Consider the following 24,840-nt stretch of genomic DNA (forward strand, 5'->3'; position numbering starts at 1 on the left):
TGTGACAAGTGGCGCAGCGGTACCGCAACACCTGCTAACCTGCACCTTGCAGACACTATAGCAGAGGTTGGAATGGGTCCCCCCTATTATGGTGTCTGAATATGCCCCCCCCCCACACCTGGTTTTCTACTCCATGTAACCCACTTTCCATAACCCACTTCCTTCATCCATCATTTATTGACAATGCAGACAACTGGAGAGAAAAGTTATACAAAGGAATAGAACCAAGGGCCCGCATAGTTTGCCTCTATGATATGTATGACCTCGGTGACACAGACTTAAAGGGGTACAGGTTTGTAAATTACTTCTATTTCAGTACTTCCAGTACTAATCAGCTGCTGTATGTCCTGCAGAAAGTGATATATTCTCTCCAGTCTGACACCGTGCTCTCTGCTGCCACCTCTGTTACTGTCAGGAACTGTGCAGAGCAGCAGTAAATCCCCATAGAAAACCTCTCCTGTTGCAGTCAAATGTTTGGGACCGTCTAGTTCATTTATTATTCTCCTACCAAATAATCATTTGACCTATGTTAATATAAGCATTGTATGATGGATGATTATTTGTTAAGTATATAAGAAATCTTTAATAAAAAAATATTGAAACAGAAAACCTCTCCTGCTCTGGACAGTTCCTGACATGGACAGAGGTGGCAGCAGAGAGCACTGTGTCAGACTGGAGAGAATACACCACTTCCTGCAGGACATACAGCAGCTATTAAGTAACGGAAGGCTTAATTTTCTTTTTTTTTTTTTCCCTCTGGCACCAATTCATCAGAATACATTTTTTTTACTCTTTTAGGCTATGTTCACACAGTATTTTTGCTCAATATTTTGGTCAGTATTTTGCAACCAAAACCAGGAGTGGATTGAAAAAAATGGAAAGGCTATGTTCACACAATGTCGGCAAATATTTGCTGTTATTTTAAGGGCTCGTTCCCACTGAGGAAAGGTAGCGGAATTCCGCGACGGAATTGTCCGCCGCGGAATGCCGTTAGCCTCCCGCTCATAATGGGAGTCTATGGGAGGCGCGCGCTCCTGTCCTCGCTGAAGAATGAACATGTTCATTCTTCAGCGCGGACAGGGCAGGAGCGCGCGGAATTGTCCGCCGCGGAATTCCGCTACCTTTCCTCAGTGGGAACGAGCCCTAAAACAACATGGGGGAGATTTATCAAACATGGTGTAAAGTGAAACTGGCTCCGTTGCCCCTAGCAACCAATCAGATTCCACCTTTCATTCCTCACAGACTCTTTTTTTACCACAGTTTTGCACAAATCAGGGCATCATGACATTATCTATCCTGTACTCTTAGCACCACGCTAGTGTTACCATAGTTACAGTGGAGTGGGGGGGCCCAGGCTTGGTAAACAGCCCGGGGCCTATCTGCCCCTGCCTTCACCAGATCTGGATGCTGTATTTTACATTGATTTACATGGATTTCTTCAGTGACCATTGACTTTAATGACCCGTTTATGGCTTCATCTGTTGTGCTGTTTAACGTACAAAAAAGCAGGTCAAGGCTATGTTCACACAACATATCTTTTATGACGAGTACGGCCGTTGTTTGCAGCCATTCTTGTCACTAAAAAAAGTGTTGCACTGAAATCAATGAAAACAGCGGCCGTTGTCCACACAATGAATTGCACAATGGCCATTGTTTGCTACGGACGTGGAAATTATTGAAATGTTAATTATTTCCAGCCCTTCTGCATTGAATGCAATGCAATTTTCTATGCCACGGCCATTGTTTGATATTCGCTACAATGGCCATTGTTCGTGCTTTGTGTGAACATAGCCCGAAAGTTTTTTGATTGACAGGTACTAACTTTAATGGAAGGTTCCTACTCTGTGTGTACAGAACCTACAGGAGGGACAACAGGATGGGTAATCGGTTTGTTTTGTTAAAATTTTTGGATTATTTTAAAGGGGTTATCCAGCGCTACAAAAACATGGCCACTTTCTCCCTACTGTTGTCTCCAGTTTGGGTGGGGTTTTGAAACTCAGTTCCATTGAAGTAAATGGAGCTTAAAGGGGTTATCCAGCGCTACAAAAACATGGCCACTTTCCCCCTACTATTGTCTCCAGTTCAGGTGCGGTTTGCAATTAATTGCAAACCGCACCTGAACTGGAGACAACAGTAGGGGGAAAAGTGGCCATATTTTGGAGCGCTGGATAAACCCTTTAAATCCTGAATAATTGCCGTAATAGGGAACAGCCCTCCATCTGCTGCAATCCCCATCATGCTAAAGCTTTGGCTGTCCAAGCATACTGGGAATTGTAGTTCTGCCACAACTGAAGCGCCGCCAGTTTGACATCTGCATTCTATATGCAATAGTGCAATGTGACATTTTAACATATAAATTAAATAGTGTGAACAGAGACTTGGCTGTGTATGGAGAGAGAGCATTCACATGCAAGCTTCAGTTACGTGGAGATTTGCAGGCTGACAGGACATGCTGGGAGTTGTAGTCCTACAAAGGCTGCAGAGCTCTGGGCTTCACACTATATACACGTACACACACACACTATCCACTCATGCTTGCTCCTCCCTGCAGGAAGTGTTGCTGTGTCCCTCCTCCCATGACCCTCAGGCCTGGCCCTCCCCCCACACCTCCAGCCGTAGATTACCCCCAGGGGTAGATTTCACATTGTCCACCAGGGGAGGGGGGGCAGCTGGCAGGATGATCCGAAACCTGATACACTGCACAGCCCCCCTCAGGGCTACGGTGAGATCTCAGCTCAGCTTCATCCATGTTTTATCTTGTTGTTGTTTCCTAATCACTTGCAGAACATTACAAGTTCATGAGCATGGGGATCTGCAGAGCATTGCGGTTTTATAAGTGCAAGACAGCTGTGCTTTGCTTTACAGGACTCGCAGAGCATTGCTGGCTTTTGTTTGTTATGCAGAGCATTGCGACTACTTTTCATACTTTGAGAGTGCTGTATCCTGCCCGTCTGTGACCTGTGGTGTTTCTGTGATGGCACTTTGTAGGTTTCTTGGTGTCCATAATCTATTGTCAGCAGACTGGGACTTTGTCACGCCACCTCCCCTTCTCCTCCCTCCCCCCTTTCATTATCTGCTGTGTTCGGGTTATACAAACATGTAAGGGTTAATAGATTCCAGACTTTTAAGGAATGAAGGGGGTGCACTTTAAATCTTATTCCTGAACCTCCCTACAGTCTATGCAGGTGCTATACATGAGCGGTGGGATCTCCATGCTGTGGGGTCATCTACGATCTGGGGCTGGTGCCCCATATTGCTAACAGCTGAATCAGGAGCTGACCCATTGAATTCCATGTGTTTTGTACACCTCAGATACCTATAGTAAAGAAAGTTTTATATTATTCGTATGCAGAATTACCAAAATATCCTATTTATATAAAATGTATGACTTTGAAGAAGCGAGTCCTGAAGCGTCCGGGTAATTTCCCCTTGCGCCATCAGTCCGGGGCATGCCGCAGGTCCGTTCTGTACGCTTTCCAAAGATAAAAGAGTCAAAGCTGGAAGCGAAATCCTTGCCGAACGTGTACTGGTGGCGTATGGCTGACGCTCCTCCACTTCTCTCTGCTCACTCCTATCAGGGGAGATGGTGGACAGATCTGCGGGATAGACGACCGAAAGATGATGGCGGAGATGTAGGCTGTGAAATGTGCCTGCATTGTGGTTAATGAAAGTTAAAGGGGTCCTCCAGCCTTACAAAAACATGGCCACTTTCTTCCAGAGACAGCACCTCTCCAGTTTGGGTGCAGGTTTTGCAACTTTGTATTCAGCGAAAATCTTTTTCTTTCAAATTGACTGAAAGGCTCCGTTCCCACTGAGGAAAGGTAGCGGAATTCCGCGACGGAATTGTCCGCCGCGGAATGCCGTTAGCCTCCCGCTCATAATGGGAGTCTATGGGAGGCGCGCGCTCCTGCCCTGTCCGTCGCGGAATTCCGCTACCTTTCCTCAGTGGGAACGGGGCCAAAAGGTGTCTGAAAGTTGTATAGATTTGTAATTTACTTCTATTTAAAAATCTAAACAAATTATCAGCTGCTGTATGTCCTGCAGGAAGTGGTGTTTTCTCTTCAGTCTGACACAGTGCTCTCTGCTGCCACCTCTGTCCATGTCAGGAACTGTCCAGAGCAGCAGCAAATCCCCTTAGAAAACCTCTCCTGCTCTGGACAGTTCCTGACATGGACAGAGGTGGCAGCAGAGAGCACTGTGTCAGACTGGAAAGAATACACCACTTCCTGCAGGACATCCAGCAGCTGATAAGTATTGGAAGACTTGAGATTTTTAAATAGAAGTAAATTACAAATCTATAGAACTTTCTGAAACCAGTTGATTTGAAGGAAAAAGATTTTCACTGAAGTACCCCTTTAATTGCAAACCACCCCTGCACTGGAGACAAGAGTGGTGCTGTTTCTGGCCACAGCCATGTTTTTTAGAGCTGGATAACCCCTTTAACCTGGTCACCCTGCAAGTTGCAGCGACGTGACCGGATGGTGGCAATTTGCAGGTCCACCTCATTCTCCTGTATGGGAATATGGCAACCCTCAGCCGTGACACACATCTTGCAGCCAAAGTCACCATGTAGTCCTAACCCTAGCAAAACTAGTGCAAAGCAAATAGGGAGCTGGAATCTGATTGGTTGCTACATGCCTGACTCCTCCCCCACAATGATTCCTTGGCAGAGGGTTTCCATACACTCGCTTGGTCATGTTCATACCACACATAATTTACAGGGAACCTGTCATTACTTTCATGCTGCCTGAACCACTAGTCATTGGGGTGGCCCTTTTTGACTTCTGCTTGCCCCGCTGGCCTAAACCAATAGATTCCCCCCCCCCCCCCTTATACCCAATATAGGCTGCTGGAGAAGGACCTCCCCTATGACTGATGATTCAGACAGCAGGAACGTGAAGGTTCCCTTTAAACCTAAAGCATATTGCTCCTATTGGGTTCTGTATGAAAACCTCTTCCCATCTTGGAGATTATATTGTGTTATATGGACCTGTCTGCATAGGACATGCCTGAGGAATCGCTCTTTACTGGGATTTTCCAATATGGAGCCCATTTGACTGGGGTGACATTGTATGGTCGACTATAGGCCTTAGAGTGGGTTCATACTGAGAAATTCTCGCGGATAATGTCCGCGGAATTCCGCTGTCTGTCCGCGCACCTCTCCACCGGCTCCATAGACACCATTCTATGGGCCGGCGTATTCCGCTATCCGCCGAAAGAACTGACATGTCACTTCTTTCGGCGGATTGCGGAATACGCCGGCTCATAGAATGGTGTCTATGGAGCCGGCGGAAAGGCGCGCGAACAGACAGCGGAATTCCGTGGACATTATCCGCGAGAATTCCTCAGTATGAACCCACCCTTACACTGAAATTGTATGAATATTATACAATATATAACTAATCTACCCTCTCTCCAATCCCCAGATCTCCTTCCATTCACTCCGCGGGTTCCATTCCGCCCCTCCGCTCCCGCGACAACCAGTCCCGGACCTCCGGAAGACTCTGACCCGCTATCTGCGCTCTCTCCAGCCTCTGGTTAGCGAAGAGGAGCTGGAGAGCACCCGGGAACTGGTGGAGGAGTTCCTGCGTCCCAGAGGACAAGGAGAAGAGCTGCAGAGACAACTGTATAAGAGAGCGGAGCGTACGGATAACTGGGTGAGACCACAGGAGCTTACCATCTATAATAGGCTCATATCATCTATTGTTATTTAACCCCTCATATCCCTTGTAGATCCATCTAAAATTGACGACTTTATCTTCTTTGCTGTTTCCAATCTCTATATGTATAAATATACTGCAGTATAGGTTGGGGCTACATGGCAGCATGGGTCACCGACAGCCCTGCTGCCACACCTTGTCATGCTGCCGCTGGGGACTGGGGCTTCCATCCATTATGTCAGGTTGTACCATCAGCTATTTTGAGCTCCCTCTGAGATGCAATTTTCTATGTAAGACGTGTTGTATGCAGTGAGGCGAGTGTTACCAAGGAGCTGTAGACATCAGCAGGTCACTGGTGTCAGGCTGGGTTCACACTACGCTTGTGTTCTATATGTTCTTATACCCTTAAAAAGACTAAAAACATATATGTTAAAGGGATGTACAGCAAGATCGGCGCTCATGAGCAGAACTTTTGTAAGGTTTGATCATTTAATTGTGCTGCCGGGCAGGACGGATGTGCAGTCTCTGGATTGTTTGCGCAGCCATTTAAATTTAGTGTTGTTGGCTGTTCACCTCTGTTTAGACAGAATGATAATTTAAAGGGACTATGTCACTAGGTTTATGGAGCCTTAAATGAGGGCAGTGTAAACTAGTGATATAAATGCTGAACAGATTAGTGTATTGAATACTTAATTCTGTTCAACTGTTCTCCTAATATGCAGTAGAATAGGATTCTTGCCACACCCCTCCCCCCGCCCTCCAGTTGCTAATTGACAGTTGACTGCCTATATACAGCATGGATAGATAACTGCCAATCAGCAGCTGGTGGGCGGAGTTTTCTGCTTCTCATGAATATCCAGGACTACTGGGCTCATGCACATAATGGAGAGGACTACTTATTGTCCATGTTATTTAGGAGGAGATCTCTGGATCAGCCGCACAGAACAATGTTAGTGATACATCATTCTGTTCAGCTTCTCTGCCACTACTTTATGCTACCCTGAGATAGGACACCATGAACCTACAGCTGTCGCTCCTGATTCCCCCATAAACGTGTATACTCAGCTGATGTGCAGTACATGTATTCTCAATAAGGAAAGGTTAATCCATCATACCTGATCCTTCTGATTGATGATATCTGCTAGTAGAGGACAGTGATAAGGCCATGAAAATACTTTAGATTTATCTTTAAACGTTTATCTGACAGATTTTTTTAAGCCAAAGCCAGGAACAGACTATAAACAGAGAACAGCTCATAAAGGAAAAACTGAAATTTATCCTCTTTTCAGATCCATTCCTGGCTTTGGCTTAAAAAATCTGTCAGATAAATCTGTCTGTATAAAAGCACCCTTACATGGCCATCAGATCCCATCTAAATCATGGGGTTCGTCTGACTAGTATGCAGTATGTGTGGCCAGCTCCAAGTAAAACCTTCCTTTAAAGGAGAAGTCAGGCGAAATGTTTTTATTAAAGTATTGTATTGGTCCCCAAAAGTTATACAAATCCCCAATATACACTTATTACAGGAAATGCTTATAAAGTGCTTTTTTCCTTGCACTTACTACTGCATCAAGGCTTCACTTCCTGTATAACATGGTGATGTCACTTCCTGGATAACATGGTGATGTCACTTCCTGGATAACATGGTGATTTCACGACCCGACTCCCAGAGCTGTGCGGGCTATGGCTGCTGGAGAGGATGATGGCGGGGGGACACTGAGGGACACAGGGCACTGGAGGGACACTGAGCATCCCCCTACCATCATCCTCTCCAGCAGCCACAGCCTGCACAGCTCTGGGAGTCGGGGCAGGACATCACAATGTTATCCGGGAAGTGACATCACCATGTTATCCGGGAAGTGACATCACCATGTTATCCAGGAAGTGAAGCCTTGATGCATTAGTAAGTGCAGGGAAAAAATGCACTTTATAAGTATTTCCTGTAATAAGTGTATATTAGTGATTTGTATAACTTTTGGGGAGAAATACATCACTTTAATAACATTTTTTGACGGACTTCTCTTTTAACATCTTTGGGCTCCCATGCACATTATACAAAAGAACAGACAAACCTGCACCAGAAGTCTGACTAATGTGTATGAGGGTCTCCCAGAGATGATGTCCGAGGAAAGAAGGATCAGGCCTGTTGGACTTCAGTTGCTCGGCCCTTTTGTTCCTGGAGAGTTGGGCCACCACACGAGGAGTCTAGCATGGCTTCCCTCGCTCTCTCCATTCAGTACACATGAACACGTGTATGGAGATACGGGGTGCAGGAGCTATCCTGTGTGTATGGAGAAATGGGGAGCACGAGCTATCCTGTGTGTATGGAGATACGGGGAGCAGGAGCTATCCTGTGTGTATGGAGATACGGGGAGCAGGAGCTATCCTGTGTGTATGGAGATACGGGGAGCAGGAGCTATCCTGTGTGTATGGAGATACGGGGAGCACGAGCTATCCTGGGTGTATGGAGATACGGGGAGCAGGAGCTATCCTGTGTGTATGGAGATACGGGGAGCAGGAGCTATCCTGTGTGTATGGAGATACGGGGAGCAGGAGCTATCCTGGGTGTATGGAGATACGGGGAGCAGGAGCTATCCTGGGTGTATGGAGATACGGGGAGCAGGAGCTATCCTGGGTGTATGGAGATACGGGGAGCAGGAGCTATCCTGTGTGTATGGAGATACGGGGAGCAGGAGCTATCCTGTGTGTATGGAGATACGGGGAGCAGGAGCTATCCTGGGTGTATGGAGATACGGGGAGCAGGAGCTATCCTGGGTGTATGGAGATACGGGGAGCAGGAGCTATGCTGGGTGTATGGAGATACGGGGAGCAGGAGCTATCCTGGGTGTATGGAGATACGGGGAGCAGGAGCTATCCTGGGTGTATGGAGATACGGGGAGCAGGAGCTATCCTGTGTGTATGGAGATACGGGGAGCACGAGCTATCCTGTGTGTATGGAGATACGGGGAGCAGGAGCTATCCTGGGTGTATGGAGATACGGGGAGCACGAGCTATCCTGTGTGTATGGGGAGCAGGAGCTATCCTGGGTGTATGGAGATACGGGGAGCAGGAGCTATCCTGTGTGTATGGAGATACGGGGAGCAGGAGCTATCCTGGGTGTATGGAGATACGGGGAGCAGGAGCTATCCTGGGTGTATGGAGATACGGGGAGCAGGAGCTATCCTGGGTGTATGGAGATACGGGGAGCAGGAGCTATCCTGGGTGTATGGAGATACGGGGAGCACGAGCTATCCTGGGTGTATGGAGATACGGGGAGCACGAGCTATCCTGGGTGTATGGAGATACGGGGAGCAGGAGCTATCCTGGGTGTATGGAGATACGGGGAGCACGAGCTATCCTGGGTGTATAGGTAAGTTTTAGCTGTTACTTTTAATGGTTCTTCAGCATCCACTTACTGACCTCTCTCTGCCCTTTGTAGCTCACAGACTGGAGACACGAGTGTATATACCTAGAGAATCACCTACCACTGCCTGTACACTCCAGCCCGGCTGTCATTCTCCCTCAGCAGGAATACAAGGACTGGAGGGGACAGCTGAGGTATCTGTCTAATCACTATATCCATCCGTCTCACCATCACCTAATAGTATTAATACTCCTTATAGTATTATATGTATAGTGCTTTACAATTCAGGGGGTATAGGCACAGACAGAGGTTAGGGTTACGTCCAGTTTGCAGCTTTTGATGCACATATTGATTCTGGGCATATTCTAGTCTACAACATATAATCTGTTGTCTAGGACCACAAGGTGACGGCATTGCAGTATCATTATATGGTGATAGTATTAGCCAATAAGGAGAAATATATATATATATATATATATATATATATATATATATATATATATATATATATATATAATATGTGTGTGTAATATGTACACTAATCTACAGCAGGAATGGGGAACCTGCGGCCCTCCAGTTGTTGCAAACTACAATTCCCATCATGCCTGGACAGCCAAAGCCAAGCTCTAGCTCTCCAGGCATAATGGGAATTGTAGTTTTGCAACATCTGGGGGGCTGCAGGTCCTCATCCCTGGCCTATGGAAATGGTATATTTATTATATGGGCCCCAGAGAGATTGCTGTCTGTGGTGCTCCAGGTTCAGCATATGCACCTGGTCCAGTTCCGCTGTGTACGGACTCTTCCTAGTATCGTCATAGTCAGGGACAGGGTACATGTTAGCGAGCTGTTATGTCTCTATGTCAGTAGCAGTCCGGCGCACGGAGCTGCTTTCTCTCCTATGTATGGAGGTGTATTAGTTAAGAGACCATTACTGTATCTGTTGGTTTTCAGATTTGCATCGAAATTGATTTGCGGTGTCCTGGACTTCAAAGCCAAAGTTGAGAGGTGAGTTTCCTCCTCCATAATGTCCCATATTCAGAACATATACTGGATCATCACTACTCCTGACAGTCCTGCTGGAGTCACATATTGTTCTATCACTGAGGTGCAGGAACGTCTGTCCCTGATGGATCCGCTCTGATAAAGACACCACGCACTGTGTGACACTGGAGGATATTGGCCACAGCAGCCTCTTTAATAAATATAACATTATATAACATTTTCATCAATAATTTTATCTAAGCATGTCACATGTAAAACCATCACAATAACCCATACTCAGGGGAGGTCACAGATGGCCCATGGAGAGCAGTGCTCATCCTACTACGAGTCCCTAGTTGCACTGCGCCAACCCGCAGCTGACAAATATGTCATGTACTGCAACACCCTGGTTCATATAGAACCACCTTAAGCGGTAACCACCAAACCGTGGCCCAGCCTAGTTGCCAGATACCTGACAGTGGTTCCCTCTCCCACTACTCAAAATCGGCCCTGAAACCACCTCAGTCAGTGCCATCCAGGCTGCCGAGACAAAGCAACACACGGCATCCTTATAAACAGGGTGCGCTTTGAAGCTGCAGCTCACAGGACCCGGGGAGAAGCAGAGCGTAGGAGAAGCCCTGGACCATGGATAGGTAATGTATGCAGTTTGCATATCGTCAGCCGCCGGCTGTGCACCGCTATTACACGTAGCGATGCGCGGTCGGTGCCCGACAATTATAAGTCCAAACCTATATCGTTGTCATCGGCTGATCGTTGTGTTAATTACACGGAACGATAATCGGCCGAATAGAGCCGATACATTCGATTATCGTTCCGTGTAATTGGACCCTTAGTGCCTTAGGCCTGTATTACACGGCCCGATATTCTATGTAAGAGAGTGATGAGTTGCTACATCAGCGCTCGGTTACGAGCCTATTACATGGCTTGACGATTTTGCAACAAGGGCTGCACAGATGTTGTTATAGATGTCTGTGCAGCCCTTGCTGCATATATAGAAAATTAAAAAGTTATACTTTACCTCTCCACGCTCGCCGGCTTCCTTCCCTCTTCTTCTTGCATTCCCCCAGCCATCATCACTCCTGGGACATCTCTAAAGTGACAAGCCGCTCAGCCAATCAGTGGCCGAGATGGAACAGAGCTGCGGCCAGTGACTGACTAATTGGCCTGTCACTGCAAAGACTGCTTCAGAAGCGACTGCGGTGAACCAGGAGAAGCTGAAAGGACACCGGGGAGCGTGGAGAGGTGAGTATAGCTTCATATAGTTGTTATTGCTCCAGGTTCTACATAGTTTTCTCCTTCTTCTTTTCCTTACAGCCCTGGTGGTCTGGAGGAGACATGGCGAGGACAAAGGCTGTGCCCAGATCAGTATTACAAATTCTTTGGATCCTGCAGGGAACCAGGAACCAAGAGAGATCGAGTCCTTCTCCATCCACGTAGCAAGTCTCATTATGTGACCGTCTGCAAGAACTACCAGGTGACCATTTTGACTACAGTGCGGAGGAGCAGCGGCCTGTCTGTCTGTTTCGGTACAAATAATTCTGATCTCAAAATTTCCAACAAAATACGGTCTTTGAAAGACCTATACACTTTGATGGACATCACCAGGGAAATACTTTGTGCCCCTATGGTGCGCCAGATTGGAGATGTAAAGCTAGGCCCAAGGGTAGGGTTTACAGAGCAATGTAGTATTCACTGTAAGGATCAGTGATTGGACCAGCATATGGACTGATCAGTAGGGATCAGTGATGGGATCAGCATATGGACTGATCAGTAAGGATCAGTGATGGGACCAGCATATGGACTGATCAGTAGGGATCAGTGATGGGATCAGCATATGGACTGATCAGTAAGGATCAGTGATGGGATCAGCATATGGACTGATCAGTAAGGATCAGTGATGGGATCAGCATATGGACTGATCAGTAAGGATCAGTGATGGGATCAGCATATGGACTGATCAGTAAGGATCAGTGATGGGATCAGCATATGGACTGATCAGTAGGGATCAGTGATGGGATCAGCATATGGACTGATCAGTAAGGATCAGTGATGGGATCAGCATATGGACTGATCAGTAAGGATCAGTGATGGGATCAGCATATGGACTGATCAGTAAGGATCAGTGATGGGATCAGCATATGGACTGATCAGTAAGGATCAGTGATGGGACCAGCATATGGACTGATCAGTGATGGGACCAGCATATGGACTGATCAGTGATGGGACCAGCATATGGACTGATCAGTGATGGGACCAGCATATGGACTGATCAGTGATGGGACCAGCATATGGACTGATTAGTAAGGATCAGTGATGGGACCAGCATATGGGCTCATCTAGATTTTCAGTGAATTGGCGCCAACTCCTTTGTGAGATGCCAGCGTCCCCGTACAGAAGCCATAGCTGGCAGAGGGATGGTCTTCTCTCTCATGGAACTTTATTGTATATTCCTTTCTCTTTGAAAACTTCAGGTTTAGTTCTCGTTTTGTAGTTTTCAGTTCTCCTAACATTTACTATATTTACCAGCCGACCAAAGCTTGGAAAATTATATTTTGCAACACTGTGACGGAATGACTAACCGGGAAGAGATGAAGCAGAACAAAAAACCGCTTGGCTTCTTAGCATCACTTATTAGGTTTCCAAGTTCCAGTTTACACGTAATAGAGTTATATAACTTTCTAATTTAACGTAATTAAAGAAAATGTTATTTTTTTTATATTTTTACATTGTCAGCAGTAAGGGGTGTCAGGGCCTCTCTGCTGCCACCAATGGCTGTGTTGGGAACTGCAGGGCTGTTACATATTAGTAGCGCTGCTGCATGATACTGAGCTTCCCTTGATGTTTATATAATGCATGTTAAAATAAACATTACACTTAGGGAAGCTGGCTGTGTCAGTAGCCCTGCAGTTGTGGCAGCCTGTAGCAGAGTGTGTGGTTCTACACTGTACCACAGCTGCAGTGCTACAGACAGCTTCCCTAAGTGTAAAGTCTATATAATTCATGTTACTAACATGTATTATATAGACATCAAGGGAGACTGCAGCACTAGTGTCACAGACAGCTCCCCCAGCTCAATGTCTATATAATACATGTTACCTTTAGAATAGACATCAGGGAAGGCTGCAGTTTTAGTAATACAGACAGCTCCCCCAGCGCAATGTCTATATAATACATGTTGCCTTTAGAATAGACATCAGGGGAGGCTGCGGTACTAGTGACACAGACGGCTTCCCCCAGGATAATATCTATTCTAATGGCAACATGTATTATATAGACATCAGAGAAGGCTGCAGCACTAGTGACACAGACAGCTTCCTCAGTGTAATGTCTATTCCAATGGTAACGTATTATATAGACATCAGAGAAGGCTGCAGCACTAGTGACACAGACAGCTTCCCCAGTGTAATGTCTATTCCAATGGTAACATGTATTATATAGACATCAGAGAAGGCTGCAGCACTAGTGATACAGACAGCTTCCCCAGTGTAATGTCTATTCTAATGGTAACATGTATTATATAGACATCAGGGGAGGCAGAAATAAAAATTCTTATTTTTTCATTTAAGCCTTCATATTAATATGCAGTATTGTGAATCTTTACTCACCTCTACTTTATATACGTGTCTTTGCAGTTTTTTGAGCTGGACGTGTATAATAGTGATGGCTCACCGCTGACAGAAGATCAGATTCACCAGCAGATGCTTTTCCTACGTGCGCACTCTAAAAAGACAGACAAGGAGCCTGTTGGAGTGCTCACCACCGACCATAGGAACAGCTGGGGGCGAGCGTACAGCACTCTCATTCGAGGTGAGTTTACTAGGGTAATCTACCAATGAGTAACATGTATAGGAGGAGATGACAATGCTGCGTGTCTGTCCCGATCCCCCAGACCGGCTAAACCGGGAGTCTGTGCGCAGTATCCAGCGCAGTCTCTTTACCGTGTGTCTGGATGCTACAGCATTAAAGTATTCGGAGGACCCGTACAGCAGCCAAACCGCTGCCCAGATGCTGCACGGAGGAGGGAGCCACGCCAACAGCGGCAATCGATGGTTTGACAAGACCTTACAGGTATGTATGCAGATACATTGTGTCATTTAAGGGGGAAGCGCATGACTCTCATTCCTATATTGTTGTAGTCATGACTATGTATGAGCTTTGGAGTTCCCCTTGAAAAAAAAACATTTCCTACCAACTTAATATTATGCTGCCTTATTCCATTTTTACACAGCAATAGATGCATAGTAGATAACCAGATACCATGTATCTTGTCTACAGATTTTTGGTCTTTTCTTCTCTCTTTGGTGTCAGTAAATTTATATTTTCTCTCTCCATGCCAAGTGGGTGGGTTCTTCTTTCTGAGCCAATAAAATGTCTTCCCTGCTGCTGCTCCTCCTCCTGTCCTCCCCATCATGCTGCATCATTCAGCTTCATCCCTCTCCTCTGCAGCTTCATCCCCCTCCTCTGCGCACTATTTTCTATACAGGGGCATAGCTAGCATTAATGGGGCCCAATAGCAAAAATCCGTATGGGGCCCCATGAATCCTGTACTGTACAGGGAGAGAGAATAAGGGTCCTATTACACGGAGCGATAATCGGCCGAATCAATTATCGCTCCATCTAATAGAGACAATGATCGGCTGATGCCAGCGATCACTGGCTGATTGTTGGTTTAGGTTTGGACCTAAAATCACTACGTGTAATAGCAATGCGCGGCTGGCGGCTAACAATTGCTCAAACACCTGTTACCTTACCTCTCCCTGCTCTCTCTCCTCCGCAGCTTCCCGGTCCCAGTGGCTGCAGTGTCTGAGCGGCCAGTCAGCTGAAATGCCATAGCGGCCCCATCTTGTGATTGGCTGAGCGGCCTGTCAGCTAAAATACCATAGCGGCCCCATCCTGTGATAGGCTGAGCGGCCTGTCAAGCTGACAGGCCGCTCAGACACTGCTGCCGTAAGGACCGGGAAGCTGCAGAGCACAGGAGAGAAGATCGGGAGAGGTAAGGTATCAGGTGTTTGGGCATGGGCTACATGGACATTGCTAACGATGTCCATGCAGCTTTTACTGCCCGATTATCGGGCCGTGTATTAGGTCCAGTAAACAAGCGCCGATCTAGAAGATCGGCGCTCGTTTACTAAAATGATCAGGCCGTAGTCGGGCCGTGGAATAGGACCCAAGTCATCAGGTTATCTACATACAGAACATTCAGGCCCCCCTGACATCTGGCAATCAGCACAGCCGGTGATATACAGCTGCTATATACTGCTGACACTCTCAGCATCTGCATGGGCTGTTAGCAGAAGATAGATCTTTCAGTAGTTTCATGGGCTTCCTGGGAGCCCAGGCCCCATAGCAGTTGCATGGTCTGCCTACATGGCAGCTACACCACTGCTCCTATATTTACCATTTTACCCTAGATGGATTTTTTTGTGTGTCTGAGGAGGTTTGTGAGCACGTACAGAAAACCTGCAGACGGGGAGAGGGTGTGGAACATTGATGACCATTTTGGCTGCCATGTGGTTGTCACTTGGTTTTCATTGAGTAGTAGTAGTCTAGTTGATTACATTCCTCACACCCTGGAAGCTGTCATGGCTGCCTTCCAGAAATGGATGCATCTGAATGGAATTTATAACAATAGAATGACAGAATTATGTTTACTGATGACACATGGGTCCTTAGTCATTGTCCCTAATAAGTAACGCAGCCCAATTACACGCTATTCCATTGAGTAACACTGAGTATGACCCCTGCAGTTTGTGGTGGGAGAAGACGGCACCTGTGGACTGATTTATGATCAAGCGACTGCTGACGCCTCCGCGGTGCTGACCATGCTGGGCCATGTTTTTGACTACTGGTAAGTGATTGGTATATTGTCTGTATCCGGATTATAGGATGCCCCACCCTGGGCAGTAGGCACATTCATATGTGTCCAGTGAGGTTCTGTGCCAGTCCTTCACCCTGGCAGGCTTAAACCTACAACCTGCTGGGGCAGAAAATGTAAAAAAATTCAACATGTACCTAAAGCAAAGTATTTGTAAAGTTACCAATCTCTGACTGAAATCATGAATTCTCATCCAGGGCTAAAAGGGAAAAAAATAATTCAAAAACAGCGCCACCCCTGTCCTCAGGTTGTATGCGGTATTACAACTCTGCTTTTTTTCACTTTAATGAAACTGAGCTGCAAAACCCACACCCAAACTGAGGACCTCGAATAAAGCCACTATGGTTTGTCTAATCCTGGAGAACCCCTTTAAAATGGATGTGTTGCATAATTTTTTTTTTATTCTGATTAGAGTCAGATACTAAAACTTGTTCTTTTATTCTAATCTGTTTTTATTTTCTGACTATAATTTTTTATTATACTTTTTGTACATAATTTGGGGGACGGCCATATTGCTTGAGCTGTTTTTAACAGCATTTAGTGATATGCTTTACAGCAAGACTCATGGACATAGACAATAGACAGATTCTGTCCCCTTGAGATAAATGTAAAACATTACTGAGCGCTCTGTGACCTGTGACGAGGTCATTCCACAGGGAGCTGCTATTGTCTTCTCTATCTACTGATGTCACATGTCACTACAATGCTGTACAGATTATTTTACAGCAGCCTCCTCCTTATCATCACAGACACAACAGGAAGTCTCAGCTTAGATTTAGCCGCAGTGTTGAGAAAAACTGCAAGATCTCAGGATTATTTTATAATGTAGAGAAAAAAATGGAAAATTGGGGGGGGGGGGGAAAGTAACCAAAAATTGAAAAAGTATAACCTAAAAACATAATTTAAACAATAAGTAATTTACTGATGGCACATTCCCTTTAAGCAGTTGCTCTGGAGATATTCTATATGAGTGACAACCTTCTGGTTAGGATAGAATTACATGTATGTGGTCTGTTCTCCTGGGTATAGCGTCACATGAATTGTTATACAGTCCAGTGCCATATTGCCGTATACCAGTCTCACCCAGTAATGGTTCTTCCTCCCAGCTCCGAGGGCCCCAGCCTGCTGCCGCCTCGTACTCCTCTCTTCAGGGTTCCTCCACCAAGAAAACTGTACTTCAACTTCCCACCAGAGATCAAGCAGCACGTAGAACAAGCCAAGCAGAACCTGGATATGTGAGTGTGGGGCTGGATGAGGGTCTCCATTGCTCATAATGAAGAAAACCTGTGATGTCATAAAATGGGTTTCACCACCCAGGACCCCCCTCTATGAGCCACAGCAAAGATGCCTATTAAAGGGGTAGTTCAGAAAAAAATTCTTCCAAATCAACTGGTGACAGAGATTTGTAATTTACTTCCATTTAAAAAATCTCCAGACTTCCAGTACTTATCAGCTTCTGTATGTCCTGCAGGAAGTCGTGTATACTTTCAAGTTTGACACACTGCTCTCTGCTGCCTCCTCTGTCCATGTCAGGAACTGTCTAGAGCAGTAGCAGATCCCCATAGAAAACCTCTCCTGCTCCCCAGACTGGAAAGAATACATCACTTCCTGCAGAGCATACAGCAGCTGATAAGTACAGGTAGACTGGAAATTACAAATTGCTGGCATCAGTTAATCGGAGAGAAATTTTGACATATGCCCTACCAGATGTTCCTGATGACAAGCTGTAATTCTCTGCTGTGGCCCATAGAGGCGTTGTGACACATTGGGGAGATTTATCAAACCTGGTGTAAAGTGAAACTGGCTCAGTTGCCCCTTGCAACCAATCAGATTCCACCTTTCATTCCTTATAGACTCTGGAAAATGAAAGGTGGAATCTGATTGGTTGCTAGGGGCAACTGAGCCAGTTTTACTTTACACCTTGTTGGATAAATCTCCCCCAACGTCTTCCCATTTGTGACTACCCGTCGTGTTTCTTGCCTCCATCAGGTTGGTGAATGATCTTGACATCTGTTGTTTCTCCTTTGACGACTTTGGAAAGAAGTTTCCTCAGAGGTACAGCATGGGCCCGAGTGCCTTCCTGCAGGTCTGCCTGCAGCTGGCGTATTACAGGTACATTGGGGCTCCGGGAGATCTGTCCTGCTAGTGACTGCCACTCCCCATCGTGCTGACATTTTACCTATATGTGCAGGTTACACGGCTCGCTATGCGCAACATCCGAGGTAGTCTCGCTGCGTACGTTTCATCGGGGGCGATCAGATGTCTTGCGCTGCTCCTCCCCCGAAGCCCTGGAATTTGTTCAGGCTGCAGAGGACCCAAAAATATCGGTAAATGTTGGGTATGGGCAATGTTGTGTGTGGCAACCGCAGCTCTGTATCAGAGGAGCCCTGATAGAAAAGCATCAGTATCATTCTAAGGAGTCTTTACACACCTTTAAAGGGGAACGCCAGCGAAAATCTCTTTCATTCATATCAACTGGTTTCAGAACGTTATATAGATTTGTAATTTACTTCTGTTTAAAAATCTCCAGTCTTCCAGTACTTATCAGCTGCTGGATGTCCTGCAGGAAGTGGTGTATTCTTTCTAGTCTGACACAGTGCTCTCTGCTGCCACTTCTGTCCATGACAGGAACTGTCCAGAGCAGCAGCAAATCCCCATAGAAAACCTCTCCTGCTCTGGACAGTTCCTGTCATGGACAGAGGTGGCAGCAGAGAGCACTGTGTCAGACTGGAAAGAATACACCACTTCCTGCAGGGTTAAGGGGCCGGTCTGGGGAAAACTGCAGAAAACCGAACATGTGTCACTTTATCTGCAACCCTGCATCACAGTCATGGGCTGCCAATGAGTTATCACTGCAGCCACTGGCAAGGTCCACCATCTTTATACAACTATTAGACCAAAGGCAGGGCCTAATATGTTATGTGAGAGTGTTATATTGACAGGCATACCTGCAGTATTTCAGTGTATAACTTTCTGGTACCAGTTGATTTAAAAAAATAAAAATTAAAAAATTGCTGGTGTTCCCCTTTAGCTACACATGAACGCTCGACATCCCCCATACACATTAGCAGTCACTGCAATTGTTGGGTTTAGCCCAGTGTCTATAAGCAGCCTCTACACTCTACAGATCGATTGCTCTGATCTGATACGCTGCAACAAACTCAGCTTTGTAAACAAGCCCAGGCCAGGAGGTATAAACAAGAATTAGGGTCCTATTACACCGACTGACTACGGGCTGATCATTTTAGTGAACGAGCACCGATCTTCTAGACGCTCGTTCACTGGACCTATTAGACTTCCTAATAATCGGGCAGCAAGGGCTGCATGGACATCGTTGCCCAAAGGGCCCTATTCCATGGGCCGAGCAACGATGTAAACGAGCGCCGATCTGCTAGATTGGCATTCGTTTACTGGGCCTATCCCACGGCCTGATGATTGTGAAACAAGAGCTGCAGGGATATCGTTACCGATGTCCTTGCAGCCCTTGTTTCATACATTACCTATCCGGGCGCAGGTCATCTTCTCCCGGTCCCGCGCCGCAGCATCGGCTTCGGAGCGGGGCTGTCTGAACTGACAGACTGCTCAACCAATCACTGGCCGCGGCATTTCCAGACAGTGATTGGCTGAGCGGTCTGTCAGTTCAGACAGCCCCGCTCCGAAGCCAATGCTGCGGCGCGGGACCAGGAGGAAGAAGACGACCTGCTCCCGGACAGGTAATGTATGGTTCTGCTGAAATCGTCGGTCACCGCCGCGCACCGCTATTCAACCGTAGCGATGCGCTGGTGGCGAACGACGATTTTAGGTCTGAACCTAAATGAACGTTCAGTCGATGACACGATCATCGGCTGATCGTTCTCTCTATTCCACGGAGCGAAAATCGGCCGAATGGGGCCGATTCGGCCGATTATCGCTCCTGTGGAATTGGCCCAAACACCATATACCTTACCTCTCCCCGATCCCGGTCTTCTCTCCTGTGCTCCGTATCTTTTCGGTCCCAGCAGCAGCGTCTGAGCAGTCTTGTCAGCTGGCAGGCTGCTCAGCCAATCATAGGACGGGACCGCCATGGCCTGTCAGTTGACAGGCCGCTCAGACGCTGCAGACATCGGGATCGGGAAGCTGTGGCGCACAGGAGAGGTAAGGTGGCAGGTGTTTGGGCAATCGTCAGTGATCGGCCGCACATCACCATTACACATAGTTATTACACGTAGCGACGCACGGTCGGCATCTGACGATTTTAGGTCCAAACCTAAACCAACAATCAGCTGATAATCGTTGTCATTGGCCGATCATTGTCTTTATTAGGCTGCATTCCCACGTTCCGTGATCATAACGGATCACGGACGTGGAATGCATGTACCGGAGTCCCCCCGCGCCCGGACAGCATCTGTAATTAGATGCTGGGAGCAGGGGAGACTGTATTCATAAGCTCCGCGCTGTAGTAACAGCACCGCGCGGCTGATTCATTACAGCGTGGCGCCTATGAATACAGTCTCCCCCGCTCCCAGCATCTAATTACAGATACTGCCCGGGCGCGGGGGGACTCCGGTACATGTATTCCACGTCCGTGATCCGTCAGAATCCGTCAATTATCGCTCCATGTAATAGGGCCCTTATTCCATTCATTGAGGTTTTTCCTTGTATCACTACTATATAATGATCTCATTGCTCCCTCTCTGTTGTTCTCTCTTTGTACAGGCAGAAGAGAAGTTTTCCCTCTTGAGGAAGGCCGTAGAATATCACCGAGCAGCCACAGAGCAGGTGGGATTTCCCGTTCTCATTGGATCGGTGACTGTGTCCTCAGCTACCGCCTCTCTCTCTTATTTCTCATGAATCACATTAGATGCAGATTTCCTTGCCTTGAAAAATCATCATCTTCTTCTTTGCGAAGTTCATGTTTCAGTCGTGTCATGCCAGCGATAGCCAGTAGGTGGAGCTATAGCCTATTTCGGGTATGGTGGACTTCTTGTGTCTTTATGTTACAGCATGAACGTTTACGCTTTACAACGGCGGGGGTGCGGGCGGCAGAATTCATAGTGTGTCAGGCAATCCCTTGAATAGCAGCTCCCAGAACCTCTAATACAGGGGTAGGGAACCTTGGCTCTCTGGCTGTTGCAAAACTACAACTCCCATCATGCCTGCAACAGCCAGAGAGCCAAGGTTCCCTACCCCTGCTCTAATATACACACCGGACGTATCCCACTGAATTGGTCCTATGGCTATGATTGGAGCTTTCCCAACTCCACGGTCACCTAAATGCGGTGTGAACATGGCCCTATTAAAAGGGTAAATCCATTACATTGAGGTGAGAGCATGACATTATTGAGGTCGCCATCACTGTAACTTCCTGAGCCGTGTCAAAGGGCTCTGGAAATCAGTGGGGGTCTGAGATCCCGATTAGAAAGTCATTTTGATTGGAGTTCCCCTTTAGGAAATGATAAACTAATAATACAGTACAGTTTCCTGCATGGGCTCTTATTCCTCATGGGATGCACTTTGTTCTCGTGATATTGGCATGAGTTTTCAGTTTTATGTCCCCTCGTGGAGTGTATCCACCAAAGCATGGAGATATACATTCATGTTATATGTATGTATACGGTGCAACAGCTGCTGACTTATATATACACCAATACTATATATGGATCCTGATGATTAACCTTTTGCTTCTTCTTAAAGGGGTTGTTCTGAGAAAAACTGCAGAAATCGGAACCTGTGTCACTTTATCAGTGACCTGCGTCACAGTCACGGGCTGCCAATGAGTTATCACGGCAGCCACTGGTCTTAAGGCGCCCAGGTCCACCATCTTTGTACACCCATTAGACCAGAGGCAAGGCCTAATAGGTTACTTGAGAGTGTTACATGGACAGGCATAATACACTGCAAACAATAAGTATTTCAGAGTATTATGTCAGCAATGTATAGGTCAAGTCTCTTTATGGGACTAAAAAAAAAAGACAGAGAAAAAAAATTAATAAATGAAAGTAAAAAATAATAATACAACAGAAGAAAAAAAAATCCCAAATATCAAGAATATTGACTGTTATTAAAATATGAAATAAAGAGTGCAAAGTTAGTATTGACTAAAAACTATATAAAGTGTTGCGGAATCTGGAAAAAAAAAATGTTTGCAAAACATATATATATATATACACACACACACACACTAAACTGAAGGCATTGAAAATTCCAATTCCCACAAAAAACAATCATATAAAGTGCTGAAAAAAAATATAAAAGAAATTAATAAAGTCTGTATAGGTTTATTTGTGTTTAATTTTTTTTTCTGCAAATTTCATAATTGTGGCAAAACTTGGGGGGAAAAAATTGACTGAAATGCAAATCCTCTCTGATATAAACCCATACTCAGTGTATATGACTCCGCCGTGTGGCAGCCACAGGAAACCTAAACCTATCAGCGTGGAATGATATAAGGTCGGGGCCTGCGGTCCGGAGGCAGAATGATCTATTGCTTTTATAATTATTATTAGAATTTCAATAGAGGAGACAGGACGACCATAGAAATCAATGGCTTCCTGATTACTGCGCACATTACAAGAGGAAGCGCTGAGAACAGCCTGTCCTGACCTTCCAGCATTACCGAATATTAATAGGCCAATGTGTGACTGACATGACCCTTATCAGGAGATGCAATACCAACCACTACCTATAGAGTGGCGCTGTTCCTGGAATAAAGCATCATGATTATTTTCCACTCCCATATACCCCCTTTAACTTTGGTCATGTTTGCTTATTAAATTGCAATCTGCTTTCTTAGGTGTTACAGGGGCAGTCCGTAGATGGCGCTATCCTGGCTCTGAAGATGCTGTGTATTTCTTCGGGGATGGCGCTTCCGTCTCTCTTCATGGATACATCATATGCGGTGTCCTCCCACTTTAAGCTCTTCACTGGACAGGTCTGTGAACAGGGTTTCTAATAAATAGCATCAGAGTACTCCCAAGGCTGTGACCGTACATTGTGCTATTAAAAACATGGCAATGCCCAGCCACAGGGTACGCTATCTGCTCTATTTGGGCACGGGGCCTCTGGTCTATTTGGGCACGGGGCCTCTGGTCTATTTGGGCACGGGGCCTCTGGTTTATTTGGGCACGGGGCCTCTGGTCTATTTGGGCACGGGGCCTCTGCTTTATTTGGGCACGGGGCCTCTGGTCTATTTGGGCACGGGGCCTCTGGTCTATTTGGGCACGGGGCCTCTGGTCTATTTGGGCACGGGGCCTCTGGTTTATTTGGGCACGGGGCCTCTGGTTTATTTGGGCACGGGGCCTCTGGTTTATTTGGGCACGGGGCCTCTGGTCTATTTGGGCACGGGGGCCTCTGGTTTATTTGGGCACGGGGCCTCTGGTCTATTTGGGCACGGGGCCTCTGGTCTATTTGGGCACGGGGCCTCTGCTCTTTGGACACTAGTGACATAGTAGAGGTTAGGAGATATGTATGTATAGAGGCACAAGGCCTAAGAGGATCACTTATACACAGTGTGTGGTCTGGAGTATGTTTAGGTTTGCCTAGAATTTCAACACAACTGAATTCTCCTATAACTTACTGTCTTTGTCTCTCTGACTCCTGCAGGTCTTTGCTCCAATAGACTGTGTGATGTGCTATGGGCCCCTGGTTCCTGACGGGTACAGCGTCTGCTTTGCCCCCTCCCAGAACACCATCACCGTGTGTGTATCGGCATTCGACTGCTGTCAGGAGACTGATGCTCAGAGACTGTCGGACAGCCTGCAGGAAGCGCTGAGAGACGTCCGCGCGTTGATCCTTGAGTGTCGATCAGCGGAGGAGTAACTTCTATCATCAGCATCAGTAAATGACGGCAGGAAGCGTGCTCCATATTTATTCTGACGATGTAAGAGTATTGGCTGCATGACGTGAAACGGGTAACGCTGTGCAATCCTGGGGAGGGGTCCACGACACACGTAACGTGTCCAAATACTACAAGAAAAGAAGCCAAAGACAATAGACACATGTAAACCTCATATCCATATAGTCATGTGACCTGACATCTCTGAGGTGTGATACATCCAGCCCCTGTGTAAGTGCTGCGGGGAGTGGCGGCAGTCCCTTTGCCGTAGAGCAGTAATGATTCTACTGGGATTCATGTACCTGTCACATCCATCTACCCCCTCATGTCACATATGTCTATCCTGTTCTAGGTTTCTCATCTATATACACTATTATAGCTGTTACATCTGTTTCTTCCCCTTATAGTTTTCATCCAGCCTGTTGCCTGCATCTATATCATTCCATTTGTTGTATGTTGTATTCCTATGTTGTAGCTGTCCTATCCATATGCCGCCATAGCTGTTGCATCCTCCTACTCCATTATGGCTGTTACATCCGTCTATACCGTTACAGTTGTCATATTTATGTACCGTCCTATGGCTGTTACATACTACTATACCCCCCACTGTAGCCATGACCTGCAGCCCCCACATGTCGGCTACTGCTGTCTGACACCTTCCAGGCCGGAACAGTTTATACTCAGGATAAGACGCCAAATATAGCGGTGACCACAGCTTTATGGCTCTATATGCGGTCTGTACCATTAGACTGTATCAGGCTGATTTGTGCCTCCATTAAAGGACAATAAATCTTACTGATTCCAGTTGTGTTTGGTGACTGTGTTTCGTCCATAAGGATTTCTATAATTCTGGTCACCGTTGTCAGACCACGTGCTTCATGTCAAGCATTTCCTAAGTCATCAATGGCTGTGATAGGACGAATCCCTTGCATTGGGTGGAGGACTAAAGGCCCTATTACCCAAAACGATTATCTGCCTTACTTGGCTGATTACCGACTGTTCAGACCGATAATTGTTTGACGTAATAGGACATGTTAAAAGGCCACGATCAGCCGACCTATTGAAAAATCTCAAATCATGACAGCGTTGGTCTGCTACAGGTCGCTCTGTGTAATAGGAGTAGCAG

General features: G+C 46.5%; 1 protein-coding gene across 1 annotated transcript; it reads left to right on the top strand.

The window, feature by feature from the left end:
- The first annotated feature begins 3,449 nt into the window (after positions 1-3,449).
- Positions 3,450-24,518, top strand: LOC138766571 (carnitine O-acetyltransferase-like). Its single transcript, XM_069944161.1, has 14 exons — positions 3,450-3,632; positions 5,415-5,657; positions 9,100-9,218; positions 9,976-10,029; positions 11,341-11,500; positions 13,659-13,833; positions 13,916-14,094; positions 15,774-15,874; positions 17,008-17,136; positions 17,891-18,013; positions 18,093-18,228; positions 20,597-20,659; positions 22,674-22,811; positions 23,483-24,518. The coding sequence occupies exons 1-14, from the start codon at positions 3,450-3,452 to the stop codon at positions 23,696-23,698; spliced, it is 2,019 nt and encodes a 672-aa protein (XP_069800262.1). The 3' UTR covers positions 23,699-24,518.
- Positions 24,519-24,840: the final 322 nt, after the last annotated feature.

This window comes from Dendropsophus ebraccatus, chromosome 10 (assembly GCF_027789765.1).
Source record: "Dendropsophus ebraccatus isolate aDenEbr1 chromosome 10, aDenEbr1.pat, whole genome shotgun sequence".
In the NCBI taxonomy this organism is placed as follows: domain Eukaryota; kingdom Metazoa; phylum Chordata; class Amphibia; order Anura; family Hylidae; genus Dendropsophus; species Dendropsophus ebraccatus.

Coding starts and splice junctions, on each gene's coding strand:
- LOC138766571 (XM_069944161.1), top strand. CDS start 3,450: ATGCCGCAGGTCCGTTCTGTACGCTTTCCAAAGATAAAAGAGTCAAAG. Junction 9,219..9,975: donor GACTGGAGGGGACAGCTGAG/GTATCTGTCTAA, acceptor GTTGGTTTTCAG/ATTTGCATCGAAATTGATTT. Junction 18,014..18,092: donor CTGCAGCTGGCGTATTACAG/GTACATTGGGGC, acceptor CTATATGTGCAG/GTTACACGGCTCGCTATGCG.